The 15019-nt window shown below is 42.2% G+C and overlaps 2 protein-coding genes across 8 annotated transcripts in view; both read right to left on the bottom strand.

The window, feature by feature from the left end:
* Positions 1-129: 129 nt before the first annotated feature.
* Positions 130-4251, bottom strand: spegnb (SPEG neighbor). The gene is made up of 5 exons (XM_012833937.2): positions 4207-4251; positions 3714-3820; positions 3163-3470; positions 2923-3064; positions 130-2365 (listed from the first exon to the last, which is right to left on the bottom strand). The coding sequence occupies exons 2-5, from the start codon at positions 3818-3820 to the stop codon at positions 2227-2229; spliced, it is 696 nt and encodes a 231-aa protein (XP_012689391.1). The 5' UTR covers positions 4207-4251; the 3' UTR covers positions 130-2226.
* Positions 4252-5297: 1046 nt separating this feature from the next.
* Positions 5298-15019, bottom strand: part of spegb (striated muscle enriched protein kinase b) — a 62078-nt gene continuing 52356 nt past the window's right edge. For all 7 annotated transcript variants that reach the window (XM_031585641.2, XM_012834020.3, XM_031585650.2 and 4 more), the window contains 9 exons: positions 14111-14278; positions 12833-12955; positions 12067-12231; positions 11112-11844; positions 10574-10813; positions 10162-10385; positions 9464-9539; positions 8897-9046; positions 5298-8602 (listed from right to left, as the gene is read on the bottom strand). In XM_031585641.2, coding sequence (XP_031441501.1) covers positions 8383-8602; positions 8897-9046; positions 9464-9539; positions 10162-10385; positions 10574-10813; positions 11112-11844; positions 12067-12231; positions 12833-12955; positions 14111-14278 — 2099 coding nt within the window. In that variant the 3' untranslated portion in view covers positions 5298-8382. The remainder of the gene's footprint in view (positions 8603-8896; positions 9047-9463; positions 9540-10161; positions 10386-10573; positions 10814-11111; positions 11845-12066; positions 12232-12832; positions 12956-14110; positions 14279-15019) is intronic.

Below are 15019 nucleotides of genomic sequence, written 5' to 3'. Positions count from 1 at the left end.
TCAATTAACCTGTTGTAATGCTCATAAAGATCTTTATGAGTTAATTACACATTCATATTAAATGCTGTGTTATTATTAATACTAAAGATACTGTAAGTGATACTTACTTTAGCAGACTGACCTCGCAGTCTGTCTGGTGACAATCATGAATAGATGCCCTGGGCTCTTTTAGTACCAAATATAAAACATGATCTGTCTGAATATATCAATCTAGAGGCCTTCAAAGACATTGGTGTCCCTACATTCAATGGAGAGGATAAAGTCTTTCAGTCAAATTAGCAAAAAATCTAAACACACTTGAAGTGTCTTGAATGTTTTAATATCTTTACTGAACCAGGAGGATATTGGGAGTTGCCAAAGGACAGTGTTTCGCAGTAGCAATATCGTCATGATGTAAAATGTTTGTGTATTTTGGCACACTCAATACGTTTGTGGTTATAAGCTACAATAATTGCCAGCTTCTTACAGACAGGAAAGATGAGATTTGTCCATATGTAAGTTTTGTAAGGAGTTGTTAAGTTATTTAAAGCGAGATGCCAAGTTTCCCTCAATCGCAAAAAAATCTTATATTTATATTTCTAACTGTTTTGGAGGTCTTTCACATTCGTTCACATTGTCCATGAGATAAATTGGTAGCCTGCCATCGGGTGGGGCCCACATATGTTACTTTAACTGTGTTTGATGTAGTTGAATATTGGTCAATATTGTATACACCGCAGTTCTAAAATATGTTTGATATTGACCTATGTACAAATGGATCGTCATATATAATCCGTTTATCAATATTGAACTATATTCTGCACAGACGTGAGCTGATTCAGACGTGCGTTGCCCGTTTAACTTAAGCAAAATCCACCACGCAAACAAAGTTTAAAAGATCTGTCGGCCTGAGGATGTACTTTTTTTCCCTGTCAATGCAGTATTAATGTATTTATCGCATATGCCAAATTAACAATTTTATTTAGGATTTAGTAAAGTTCCAAAAGAGACAATGTCGTCTTGCCTGGAGTAAAGTTTTTCAACAATGTAAAAAGTTTTGCCAAACTTCCTTATGACGTTTTCGCTGGCAAGGAACTCCCAATTCGGGGAGCCTTAAAACCGACTAGTGGAGAATGGAGGATAGGGACAGTCTTCAAAGTTCTCGTTTTCTGTGAAGTTGACTAGCAAGTTTGCATCGTTGGTATTCATACCACACCACTCTCAAAATACTTGGCGTAACATTTGCCCACATACTTAGGCCTACCACTAAAGTAGTTGAGGTTTTTATGTATAGCTACAGTGAATTAATGTAATTGCGTTTACAGTACTAAAGTGAGCTAGAAGATAATTGTTGCAGATATAGTGTTGTCCCTCAGAGCGCGCTTGTTATTCACTCGTGCTGTTATTGTACCTACTTGGATACTTCCCCTGGTATTCGGACATTTGTCTGTTTGGCTGAACCTCCAACATTATTCTACGTGCACAGAGTTAATACTAAAAGGACACAAATGACGTCGACCTGGCACACAAAGGGCAATGTCCAGACTTTTAAGATGGCCTGGAGAAGCCTATTTGAAGATTAGTGAAGACAGTTAATAAACCGAGTATAAATGGTTGATAACTCATACTTTTTATTCATATGATATCATGGCAATTATTGTCTTTTACAAAGTGCAATAAACATGTAATTTCCTTAAACCAATGCATTGAGGGATGTGTTATTTTTATGCTTGTCAGATACCCTCATGTCCAGATGGAATACACTGAGGCTAACCTATACGAAAACAATATGACCACTGATAACTAACTGTGAGGTACTTCTTGTACAAGATTTCAGTATGGCAAATCCAGGGTTAATGGCAAACCCTTAAGTAAACAACTCTGTGCTTGAGGCGAAACTTACATTTGCAACAATCTTTATTTTTTGTGTGCAGTCAACTTAGAACATAGTTGACAAGATGACTACTCTGTAAATGCCATTTTTCATACAGTACAATGGAGATTTAAAAGTGGGACGTAAACACAGAAAGTGGAAGGAAATACATTATTAAAAGCATCAATACATCTGTCTCACATCCATGTCATAGACTATGAACCGCATGGTCATCAGAGGTTGTCAGTGTGTAGCCCTGTTTTATTTGGACCCATCTGATATGTGACCACGAATTGAAACATAAACTGGGATTTGTTGTCATGAGCCAAGAACAGGAAGAGACAGAAGAGAAGAGAAGTACATAGGACAGCTCTTCACAGGATGTCAACGTGAGCAAAGGATTGGTCTGTGCCAAAATTGTTTTCCACATAGATCTCGTATTTTCCAGCATCTGACCTCTGTGCATTTTTTATCGTCAGGATGGTGTTGGCATCTCCCACGTCAAAGAATACCCTGGAAAACAAAAACCAAAATGGATGCATTGCACAGTGGGGTGTAATCCTTTGGACTGTAAAGATTAAAGTTCATTTTCAGTATGAGATTCTCAGTGCACGCTGTGCATGTTCTGGAACGCTTGCTGGGTTGGAACGTTTCCAGTTCAGGGAGCAGAGGCCCTGCCATGTGTTTCCTCCACTCATGTACTTGACCCGCCAATTCACTCCTTAGCTCCACCTAGTTTAAAGCTACAGTCTGTACTTTTTCTCAGGATCCCTTAAGCATGTCATAATGTCCCAAAGGCTCACTGGCTCACTGCCGTCTCACTGAACAACCTGGGCAGCGTTTCGAGATATATCCACTGACGTTTTTTTAAGCGAGCCTCACAATTTGATAAACAACACAAGATCGCAGGTTAAGGGTGAGTAAGGCAATGGCAGGGGAAAAAAGGAGCAGTATAGTGGAACGCGCATTGACAGGATCGCTAACTAGCAATCTACACATACGTCTCAAAATATTGGGAGTGAACTCTCAATGATCCAGAGCCTTGTCTGAGCGACGTAAGTGATGCTTACCTGTCATCCTCCTCGATGTCTTCACCGTCCTTAAGCCAACCAACATCTGGAGCGGGCTCCCCACCAATATCTGCCTTTAGCACCACCGTGGTCCCTTTTTTGGCTTTTACACTGTCTGGGCCTTTGGTTACCTTAGCAGGAACTGTAGAGGTGTAAAAGATGTAACAGCCTCAGTTATTTCTTTGCGTTTCCTTCAGAAAGCCACGATTGATTGACTGACAATACATTTGTCGAGCTCACCCTCTATTAAAATACAAGCGGATCCAGATGTCATGCCGAAGGTGTTCTTGATGGTCACTGTGTATTTGCCCAAGTCAGCCAGGACCCCATCTCGCACCACCAGTGCCACCACGTCTGGATCCTCAAACACATATCGGTACTTGGGTCCATCTTTTAGCTCAGCTCCATCTTTCGACCAGACAATGAAGGGGTCAGGGAAAGCACTGACCCGACACTCCAGCTTGGCCGCACTGCCCTCTAGGAGGACCACATCCTTCAGCTCCTGCAGGAACTTTGGGGGGCCTGTCTCCCTAAGCTCCTTACGTGACCTAGGCATAGTCATCATCAAAAACATATGGGTGATCAGATGTCTAATTTGTGCCATGCCAATATTATCCTTAGCAATGGTATAATTTCCATATACCACTGCCTATCATGCATTAGAGAATACAAGGTTTTGCAACTCTCTTCTAGACAAACAGAAAGCCATTTCATTCCAGCAAGCCACCCATTTGCATACATTTTCATATATGAACAAGATTGCTCAACGGGACAGTGTTGATGTGGGTTACCTATGACCTCGGTATGAAGCCTGGATCCGAATAGCTGCTTCCTGGACCTGAGGGTCCTTTATGTCAAGAGTGCACCCAGGAGGCGGTGCAGCCTTGGCCTTGGACATCTACAGGACACACACACACACACCACGAGAAGTAGATGCTATGTGAGACTAAGAATACTGAGAGACCATCTGCCATTCACTAATTGGATACATGTTGGGCTCACCAGTCATTTGATTTTATCCATTTTGATCCAGCTCACAAGGCAAATCTTAATTTATCACTGATACATATTAAACAATACAAACAAAAATACTGTAACTATTTCTACATACATTAATGAAAACGTTAAAATTAAATTAAAAATGAGGAAGCCTTTTAAAGGCCCTCACATTTCAAAATCATTGCTACAAACTGTAAATAAATAAATAATTATTGTAACACACACAAAGTTCTATTCACTACTCTACATTGTACAGTAGAATTTCATCAGGCCAAGACTACTTACCCTGGAGAGGTTCTCTTAGATGTCGACTCACCCAGGAAGCTGGAGAGTGAGGCTGGCCACCCCTCTGATCTGGACTTTATAAACGGGGGCCACGCCTGGGCCTGAGGGTGGAGAAGGCTGGCAAATTCCAAGGTGGCATTTTTCCATCTTTGGACCTTCACTTCGTGGGGCTCTGGAGTGGCCGGACTGATAAAAGATGAGCTGCAAATGTTGCATAGGAGCCAGCCGGGCCTTATATAGCCTTCCCCATCAAATGCCCCCGAGGACGGGCAGGAGAGTGAGGGCTAATGGGCAGTAATTGAGGACTGGGGCCGGTGGTTCGGGGGGCAGTAGGGGAGGAGGTGAAACGTGAGCGCTCCCTGATGAGCAAGTATGTCAGGTGGGGACCACAGGGGAGCCCAGGGTGGATTCTGCCTGGCCCTAAATGACCGTGGGCTGTGTATGAGCTAATGGGCTTTTAAAACCATTTGTGCCCAGTTAAAATGCAACTGTCACTGGAAAGATTGTCTCATTGCCCGGTTTAGTTCAAATGCATGGGGCCTTAGCCCTTCTGATGCTGAACCTTTTCCTGTGACAGGAAGCCTTAAAGTGAATGTTACAGCAGTAAGTATTTGTCTTGAATATGCTTGATCTCTCCAACAAAAACAAAACATCAGAAACTCCCCATGATCAAAGTTGTGTGGTCTCTGACCAATCAAAAATCACAGAAGCTTTCACCTTCTTAAGGGGATACGGACATAACATGAACATTTCAGGTGTTTGTCTTTGGCAGCATATCAAGGCCATTATCAGCACACACAAAATCAACACATGGGAGGGAAAGGCGTTTAACCATTAACGATTGATATAATATTTATCGTCTCATGTTGGCAATAAATCATTGCACAAAGACTGTTAGCTTAATTGCTCTATCCATAGTATCAGATTCAAATTTAAAGGTGGATGATTAAATCATAGTACCACATTAGTAATGAAACTTAACTGTTTAACTCTAATTGGTAAGAGTTTACTTTATTTAATGTGATGTATTCAACATACACTCATTTCACACTACGGTAAAATGACCAAATAACGTCCACAGGTGCCACTAGTTTAGTGCAACATTATGCAATCCAGAAATAAAAGCTTTATTCAGATTCACATTAAAGGGGTTGCGCAGCATGATAGAGGAACAAAAGAACACACAAAAAATAAATAATACAAAACCATATTCACAACCACAAACTGTTGACTGGGCATTTGAGTGATAAATCCTTTATTTGTTGTCTCATCAGCCATATTGTCCACTTCAGAGAATTTAAGCTATAAGTTAGCTATGACTTTACACCCATTCAATAAATTACAAGTCATGAAAAAATGTGCTGGAACTAAAATATGTGACCATGCACTTGTTATTTTCCCTCACCACCTGGACACTGCATAAATACTGTATTAGAACATGGGTGCATTGCAAGGGATTCAATATGAACAGCTTTGGTATCGCACAAACTACTTGAGATTCAGTCTGCATACTAGACAAATGATGCAAATGTTTCAGTGCAGTCTCCTGGTCATTGCACTAACAAAACTCTTTAAAGGGGTTGGAATCAATGGCAATCGCAACTTTGGAATACAGAATTTTGATTTGGTGAGGGACATGTCTTGCCTTTCTGCGGTCATGGTCTAAAGCTGAATTGGATACCTTGACCATGTTTTCTCCTCAGATAACACTCCTTGTTTGACCAAAATATCTGTACAGTTTTAGAACAATTTTAGAATTTCTAATAAATATTGTTATTAGTTATATTTCCAGTTTATTCGTATCATAATTCAATGGTATGGAAATAAATCTGTTTTTAGCAGAGGGACTATGGTGGGCTGAGTTTACAACCCATTTACATTCAGGCAACCATCTACAAAATCTAAGGATCCATGTAGAAATGTCATTCACTTAACAAAAAAAAATGTGTTGATTCTTAATTCTAATGTTAACAAACTCACTGAACCTTCACAAAAGCTAATAAATAAAATGAATCACAAGTTTGAATGAATTCTGAAAACTAGTCATGACACTTCTGATTAATTATACAACATCAAAAGTATGATTTACATCTTATCATTAAATTTAGGAGGGAACAATGTCCAAAGACATCAATTTCACAACATAAAATATCTTTTAAGAATTGCAAGGACTTGCAAATTGTGCAAGTACCTATGAGAACTCTATTCATTATCAAGTCAGGGTGCCAGAAAGACTCGCTATTCAACTGGTTTAAACATTTGCTGGCATAGTTTAGGTTTAATGAACAAATGTACAATATATTTTAATTAAATTATTAAGCTATGATTAAGGTAAAAGTGCAAGCACAACAGGAACAAATTAACATAATGAAAAAAGATGCAAATATTTGTTGTCTCTTTTCTAAACAGCAGGACAATGTGTGCACAGTCAGGAGAGAGCATCACGTTTATATTTGAAGGCAATGAAACGGCTTTCAAATGACATACAACATAACAGCTGTTGTGATATTGATATGAAAAGTGTCCATGTTTAAAACGTTACATTTTATGGGTACCTTGCACCTGTGGGCTACCGACATAAAACCCATATACTGCAACGCTGACTTTCACAAACACGGTGTGTGGTCAGTGTCCAGGCAGCAGCTACCACACAGAGAACTGTCAGCAAAGTTAGTCGTGTGTAGACTCAACACGCTTCAAATTATCTGAGATTCACCTGTGAGTCTGCAGACAACACAGGGAGCCATGAGACCGCAGACACACACTCAGAGACAGAACTACATGGATGTGTCTTATGCAGACACACACTCAGAGACAGGACTGCATGGATGTGTCTTATGCAGACACACACTCAGAGACAGGACTGCATGGATGTGTCTTATGCAGCAATACCACCCCCCACCCCCTCCCCAAACATAAAAAATAAAAATCTCAAATAATTTATTTTAACCAAATAGTTTTTTTGAAATTACTTTTAAAAATCCATTGTAACCCAATTATCTGGCTGAATCAAGATCCTGCCATGTTTCCAGTGGGTTCATTCCCTAAGAATAGCAAATGAGCTCCACTGACACTTCTATGGAAAAGACACTAAACTGCATTCATTAACACATAAAAATTAGCATTCATCTGTTTTTTTCCCCCTCCGTTTTAGGCGGTATTTGGCAACCAAAACAATGTTTGGTGATTTTCATTGAACTTGCAACAGACACACAATTGACACACAATTAGACTGTAAAACTTTTAAAATATCTTGACATCATCTAGACTTGTCTTAGTCTCTAGCAGTACACTGTATTCGAGAACATCACCTTAACTGTCAAATGTCCTCTTGCACAACAGTGAGAATTTAGAGTGCCCATTTATCTTTATCAAGTCAACATTCAATATTTAGATATGTTACTGTTATGACAATTACTGGTAATAAAAGAGTGTTTTAAGGTCATAAAAACTAGCAGGAAAAAAAAGATATACATCATATTTCTTCACACATTTCAAGACCCCTGCTTAACCTAAGGAGACGCAACAGAATTACACATTTTCTTTTACTTTTGATTTTCTAGCAAATAGTTATCTGTTTGTCAGAGTTTTTGATAAATGGGCTTTGTGAGAAAATACAGTTACTACCATGACCAGGTCCACAAATCCCTCAAGGAGGGACACATCACTGTGAACAGTTAGTAAAGCTTTGTCAAAAAAGTTGCATGAGTAGAAGAATGTCAAGAAAAAGGGAGAGAGAGGGAAGGATGCAGGGGTTAGGATCAAGGATCAAGGACGAAGATCCATGACAATGAACACTAAACCACTGAGCATGCTGCCGACAGCTGAAAGAGGTAAAAAAAAAAGACATTAAAATCCTTTGCGTTAATACTGTCCGGTTGCGTGAGATACTCTGTGTTCAGTGTGGCATTGGGTCTCGTCTCGGAGCGGACATCTTGGTGGTTGAGTGATCAGGAGCTGGGTTCTTGGTGCCTGGCGCCTGGCCTCCCCCTGGTGTGCTTACATTATTACATAAACAGGTGGCCCATCCAGGCTCTACCAAGCCTACCCCCCTCAACGAGAGAGAGAGAGAGGGGCCTGGGGGCGCCTACTGGCCCAGCCGGCCTTCTGAGGAACACGGACAGGCTTCTCTCGGGGGGCCATGTCCCTCCTTCTGTGCAGCTAAGGTGGGGGAGGTCACTGGGTGACGGGTGCGGTGGGGGTGGTGGGAGAACTCTGGTAGGAGCGCAGGAGGACTTTGTGCTTGGTGGCCACCTCAGTCCTGAACTGCTGCTGCTGGACCAGGAACTCCTTGAGGCGCGTAGTGGTGAAGGTGAGGGTCTGTCGTCGCAGCCTCATCAGGTAGGCGTCCTGCAGCCAGGCGTTGTTGAAGCAGTCTTTGATGGAGGGTCGGGCCCTGGTAGAGAAAAACAAATGTGATGCAAGTGGATGTTAGCATACACAAACCTCCAGTGATAATAACTCATAACCTTAATTACTATGGTTGTATTATTTTAAACTTGTGTGTTCTGTGGCTAGATTAAAGGGCGGCTGTTTCTGTTTAGGGGTAGTGACAAGCGTATGAGGTTGAGGGATCTGGTCTTTGTGTGTGGCCCCCTAAGTACTTGGACAAGAAATCTCACATCTCACATCTCAATCTTGTCTTATGTACTATCAAGAGTGTTTTAGACGCTTATAAAGTGTTACTCACCAAGGGTAGCTGCACAGAATCTTCTTCAGGAACAGAGAGGCACTTTGAGAAACATTCTGGTAGAGCTTGCTGAGGTCAAACTTGGCAGCCTGGATCCTGGCTTCTGTCTCGGCCAGATCATTCTCCGTAAAAGGCAACTTCCCACTGAGCCTAAATATATTAAACATCAGATCATATATCAGATAGCACAGTGATACAACTGCTGCATGTGCTTTACTCCGTCTATGCTTCAATATACATGCAAAATGTATACAACAAAACATGTTTGCGGTGGAAAATGATACAGTGAAATACATAGTGCGTCTTCATAGATAGACAACAACATTGTTCGATATCTAATGTCAAGGAAAGATAACATATCACTAAATAAGGACCACCTATGACTGGTTCCTTTAAAAGAGTACTGACCAATATGTGCATGCTGAGCATCAAATGTAAAACACAAACACATGATGTAAAAACTGTGATATCAAACAAAAGATCCATTGCTTTGAATCCTCTGAGATACTGCAGTTGCTGCTTAGCTGCAGGAGAGGAGAGGAGAGGCGAGGGTGGCACCATACTCACATGATGTAGGTCAGCACGCCTACACTCCAGATGTCAGCTGGCGGGCCCACCACATCCCCTTTCAGCATCTCAGGAGCTTTCACAGAGCAGCCAGGGATTCAAAGGAGCACAAAATTACAGTGGAGAGAGATGAGAGGGAATCATGCCCCATAGGAGCGAAAAACAGATGTATGGAACAGAGAGAAGGGGTGAGACGCTTCAGTAACAACTAGGATGATAAATAAAAATGCCTTGTGAGATTGAAAGAAAAAATATTGTCGGGAAGATGGTGGTTGACGTAGAAGAGAAACATTAGCCTTCAAATGTGTTGTGTGCAGTTTGAAATAGATAAGAATATGCTGGGTGTTGTTTGGAAAGTAACCATGTAAAATCGTATAAATCCTAAAACGTTCATCTGATGTATTCGGACATTGAGACATGCATGAGAAGTCTGTTGTTCATCCTTTCACACTGGATATAATCTACTGTACATCTATAATCTCTCCCTCTGTCACACACACACACACACACACACACACACACACACACACACACAAGCACACATGCACTCACACACCGATATTTATGTCCAACCACAAAAAAACACATCCACATCTAAGATGTTCATAACATATTAAACCACATCTGTCAGGAACAGAGGTTCTTACACACTCCAACTCTACTCCATACTTCACTACCCATAATCCACTACTACTCACCCATGAAGTCCAGGGTTCCCAGGGGGGGGCTGAACTGTTTCAGGAAGAGTGGGTTGAAGGTCTGAGCAGAGCCGAAGTCTATGATCTTCACCACGTTCATGTGAGTCACTATGATATTGTCCGGTTTGATATCCAGGTGCAGGATTCGCCGATTATGAAGGTAGTCAAGTCCCTGTAGTACCTGGACGATGTAGGCCACCACGTCGTCTTCAGAGTAGCGGAACCTGTTTAGCAAGCAAACACAAAACTGTCAAAAATGTTGCACAAGAAACACACGGGTGTGCAAGTGATCTGGTGCAAGACACAACTGAATCCTGTGTGTACAAAGCACAAACACAGACTACAACGCACTATTCATTCATTGTGGAATGTGAAAACATGCACTTTGACACTTCCTTCCTTCCTTCCTGACCTGTCAATAAGACTGTAGAGAATCTCCTTCCCGGCGCAGCACTCTGAGATGAGGACCAGGTAGCGCGGAGTGACGTAGGCCTCATGTAGTGCCATGATCTTGTCGTGATGCAGGGACTTGAGGATGTCGTACTCTTGGAGCACGATTTTCTTGTTCTCTGGTTCGTACGGCACAATTTTGGCCATGAAGAGGTTGCCAGTGGCGTTCTCCCGGCACTCTCGGATCACACCAAACCTACCCCTATGAGCCAAACACAAATAAAAACAGCAACCTTTTAAATGCCCTTCATGACTTCAATTTCTTGTGTTTATGCTTACACTTTTCTATGGGCACCCGAGCTGAAGAAATCACATGGATGTTGTTTGTGCATTACATTACAAAATATGTGTATCACTACTTATAAGTGCAATTTAGGTGCAAAGTTAAACAGGATATTGTTTTTCAGAAAAGCAATACTATTTACGAAGACTGTTTATAATGTAATATATTATATCTATACTATACAGTCAGTATCAGTATCTATAGTATCAATATCTACCTGTTCTTCTCATCCATGAAGGTGTATGGTTTCTGAGGCACCCCCTGCCGTAACATGGACTCGCCAGGTTTTACAGAGGGGATCCTGAGCCCTAAGGGGGTGGCCCGACCCGAGGGTGTTGCCCGCCCGCTGGGCGTCATGCGGCCCTCCCCAACAGGGGTCAGGCTGGTCACCAGCACAACCGGGGGGGAGAGGGCACGGGAAGGCGTGGTGGGGGCTCCCTTCGTGGCTGATGTGGTGGCGGCAGGGGCGTACATTGGCACTGTTGATATTGGTTTTCCGATTGCCTGCGGGGCTGAGACCAGTGGTGGGGGAGACACAGGGGTTTTGGTCATGGGGGGAACCACGTTGATCGGACTCTGTGGTTTGGGAAGGACCACAGGGGGCGCGAGTTTGGTGACAGTTGGCGCTTTTGGTTGGGTGCTGGCAGTCGTGGGTTTGGCCATGGTGATGTTCAGGGTGCTCCTGGCTTTGGCAGGCGTCGGTGTGCCAGGGGCTGGGGCGGGGGCGGGGGATGGAGTCGAGGCAGGAACCGTGACCGTAGGCACAGGAGCGGTGGGTTTGCTGGGCTGGCCTGTGGCAGAAGGAGCTGCAGGCTGTGCAGGAGGGGCCTTAGATGGGGCCATGGTTTTGGTGGTGGCAGGCTTCAGAGGCACCGTCATGGAGGATGTGACCACAGTGGGCGCTGACGGGAGTGTCTTCACCACCACTGCTCCAGAGGATTTGGGAGATTCTGTCAAAAAATGTACACTTGAAGTCTTAGATATAAATAAACGAATTGCATTAAATAAAATGAAAGCCTGCATCATAATATAGTATTTGAACAACAGTTGTCCTCCCCAAGATATTTAAACTATTCCCTTGTCAGGTAAGCTGACACTGCTCTGTCAATGCCCATGCTCCGTTAAGCAGGGAACAGATGAGAATGAAGAAGCCATCTGCAAGTGTAACATACCTGGCGTGTCCAGGACCACCTTCTCTGACAGGTTGCTGTAGGGTCCCTGTCCAGCCTTATTCACACAGGCCACTCTGAACATAATGGCGCCTGAGGCAGGCAGGTCAGTGACGTTGTAGTAGCAGTCTGCCACACCAGTGGCCACTATGAGCCAGTTAGTGTCACCTGGAAGAGAGGACCATGCATTTCAATGCATAACTTTCTTAATAGGTAAAAAAATATGAAAATATGACGCTTATAAGCAACAAGAACATTTTTTAAATGTTCAGGAAATATTTTCCGAAGTTTGAACTTAGAACCTATGCTTGTGGAAAAAAAACATTTACCAGAGAAAGTGTGTCTAATAGACCACAATTATCTATGTTTCCAAAGGAGCATGTCCCATATAATCTTATAGAAATACTTTAAAAGTCATCTTTTGGCATTTGGAAAAGTAGTAGACTTAAAAAAATGAAGATATCCTTTTATTAACTTGCCAATTGATAGTGTTCCACAAAAACAAAAGGGAAAAACTGCTGTACTGAAAATATCCAAATGGTGGTGCTAAAGAGTTTGGTTACTGAAGAAGGTCAGTTCTCTCATACAGCATGAACATGTCCTGCATTACTATAGTGAATAATACACACCTTTGGGCAAACACACTTACTATGGACATGAAAAGAAAGAAAGAAAGAAAGAGAGAGAAAGAAAGAAGAGACAGAAAAGAAAGAAAAAGCTGAGTTTGTAATCTAGCAAATAAAGTCCTCCCAGATAGTATGGCACTCACCCTCTGTTTTCCTCTCCAGAGAGTAGGTGCAGGGAGCCATGGTGTCTGAAGGCCTCCACACCACCAGAGCGGTGTTTTTGTAGCGCTGTGGAACTTCGGGGGTCCCCGGGCGGTTGGGAAGACCTACAGGGATGGACATCATTTGAGTCAATGTTCATGAATGAATAATGAGCATTGTTCATAAATACATTCCCTGATTCATTATTTGAAATAAGTTCCATCAGTGTATTTTTTTTAACCTGGGCCCTATTTTCACATCTTTTTGGGTCCAATTTGTTTCAAATTTTACTTTTACCGCAAAACGGCTATGCAATGTAATCCAATGGGCAAAGCATCTGCATCAAAGTAAATCGCTTGATTTCGTCATTGACAGGCTCATAAATGTTATTGTAAGTGTCTGACAACATGGAAGGGATCCCTACAGAGATAGACCTTTGTCTGTTTACCTCAATAACTGTAAAGAACTGTAAAGTTAGAACACTATAATTGTCAACTGCATAAAAGCTATACAACATAATCCTATGGGGCAAGCATCCACTGTTTCTACAGTAAAAAAAAAACCAACCAGTTATAGTTTAAACCACACAAATTCATAACACACTGGTAGAATATCTTGTGGTATATATATATAAACTTGCTAAATAAAATCATTTAAAAAGCTGTTGAGTACAGACTATACCATCTGAAAGTGAAGAACTCAGAAATGTAGACCAATGAGGACCCCTACTGGTCTATGCCGTCACCTTGCCTGTCTCCGCAAAGGCATGATGATGTATGAACCCAGCTGGTGTTGCCTGTGTGCCCTGATAAGCTGTGCATCTCATGAGCCTCTGGCTCTAATCAGAGAGTTAGTTAGGCTCCGCAGCTCCGGCTCTGCTGAAGCCCACAAGCCTCATCTGTTATGATATTGGGCCCCTCCCTTAGGCCAGCTGCAAACAGCTGGGTCTGGAGAGGCACTGTGCCTGTGGGTTTCTCTCACTCATCCCTCCAGTTCCCATCCCTCTCAATTTATCTCTCCTAATCATGCAGATTCAAATTCAAATTGGGATAAAAGTATCTGCTATATGTGCGAAATGTAAACGTGAAGGTAAATTAAAATATGCTTTAGTAGTAGAGATGAGCCTATGTTACCAAAGCTATATCAAATTTAGTTTCACAGAGTAGCTGAACTGACTTGCTCTCTCTCTCTCTCTCTCTCTCTCTCTCTCTCTCTCTCTCTCTATCTCTCTCTATCATCTCCTCCCTGTCACAGCTGTTTGACGTGACGGTGAAACTCACGGGCGAGGGAGAGGGTGCAGGAGCTGGTGACGGAGGCCAGGGGGTTGGTGGCCACACACTCGTACAGCCCTGCGTCTTTCTTGGTGGTCTTCATGATCATCAGCAGCTGCCTCCCATCGGGACAGGAGATCAGGTTCATCCTCGCATCAATCTCTAGTGGCTTCTTATCTGGGTAAAACGAGAAAACCCACAGCAATGTGACAGCTGCCAGCACTGAAAGGAATGCGGTGAACTCCCTCTCATGGGTTTTGGCTAATGCCGGTTTTGATTGGAGAGTCAAAGCTTTGGCTTGGGTGTCTAAAATAGGCTTTTGTTTACAGTTTAAAACTGGCCTTGCAGCACCACAGGGGATCTCAGTTTGAGGTGACATTTTGCAAAACAAAGCATACTTCACATCGCCAAAAATAAACCGCTAAACTATGGTCAGGTCAGCACAAAGTTTACTGATAAACCCAGCATTTATAACTAAGTGCATGGTAGACACAATGAAGGGACACTTGGAAAAGGTTAAGAGATATGCAAAATGTGATGACACATTCATTAATCTTTGAGGCCACCTCTGCATGATCTCTTCTTTATCCCTTAATGCAGCCAAACCGCAGTCTATTGAGATCAGTGGGAACAAATGGGAATTAAATCCAGGCACAATGCAATATAATATGAGTTATTTCTGCTGTTTGGAAAAAGTATGATGCAAAATTGAGTGAAAAAGAGAGAGATGGGGAAGGTAGATAAAAGAAAAATGGAGGAACTAATAATAGATTCTACGTTAAGCAATTCAAACTGTATTAATCCTGGAAGAAGAAGCAGAAGAAGAAGTAGAAGAAGAAGAAGAAGAAATATCAAGGTAGTGCTTTGCTTTGCAAGCACTATAAGTATCAAGCAAATGGTAAATAAACACCAACTACA

This window comes from Clupea harengus, chromosome 2 (assembly GCF_900700415.2).
Source record: "Clupea harengus chromosome 2, Ch_v2.0.2, whole genome shotgun sequence".
Classification (NCBI taxonomy): domain Eukaryota; kingdom Metazoa; phylum Chordata; class Actinopteri; order Clupeiformes; family Clupeidae; genus Clupea; species Clupea harengus.
This window is presented reverse-complemented; position numbering and strand designations above follow the sequence as displayed.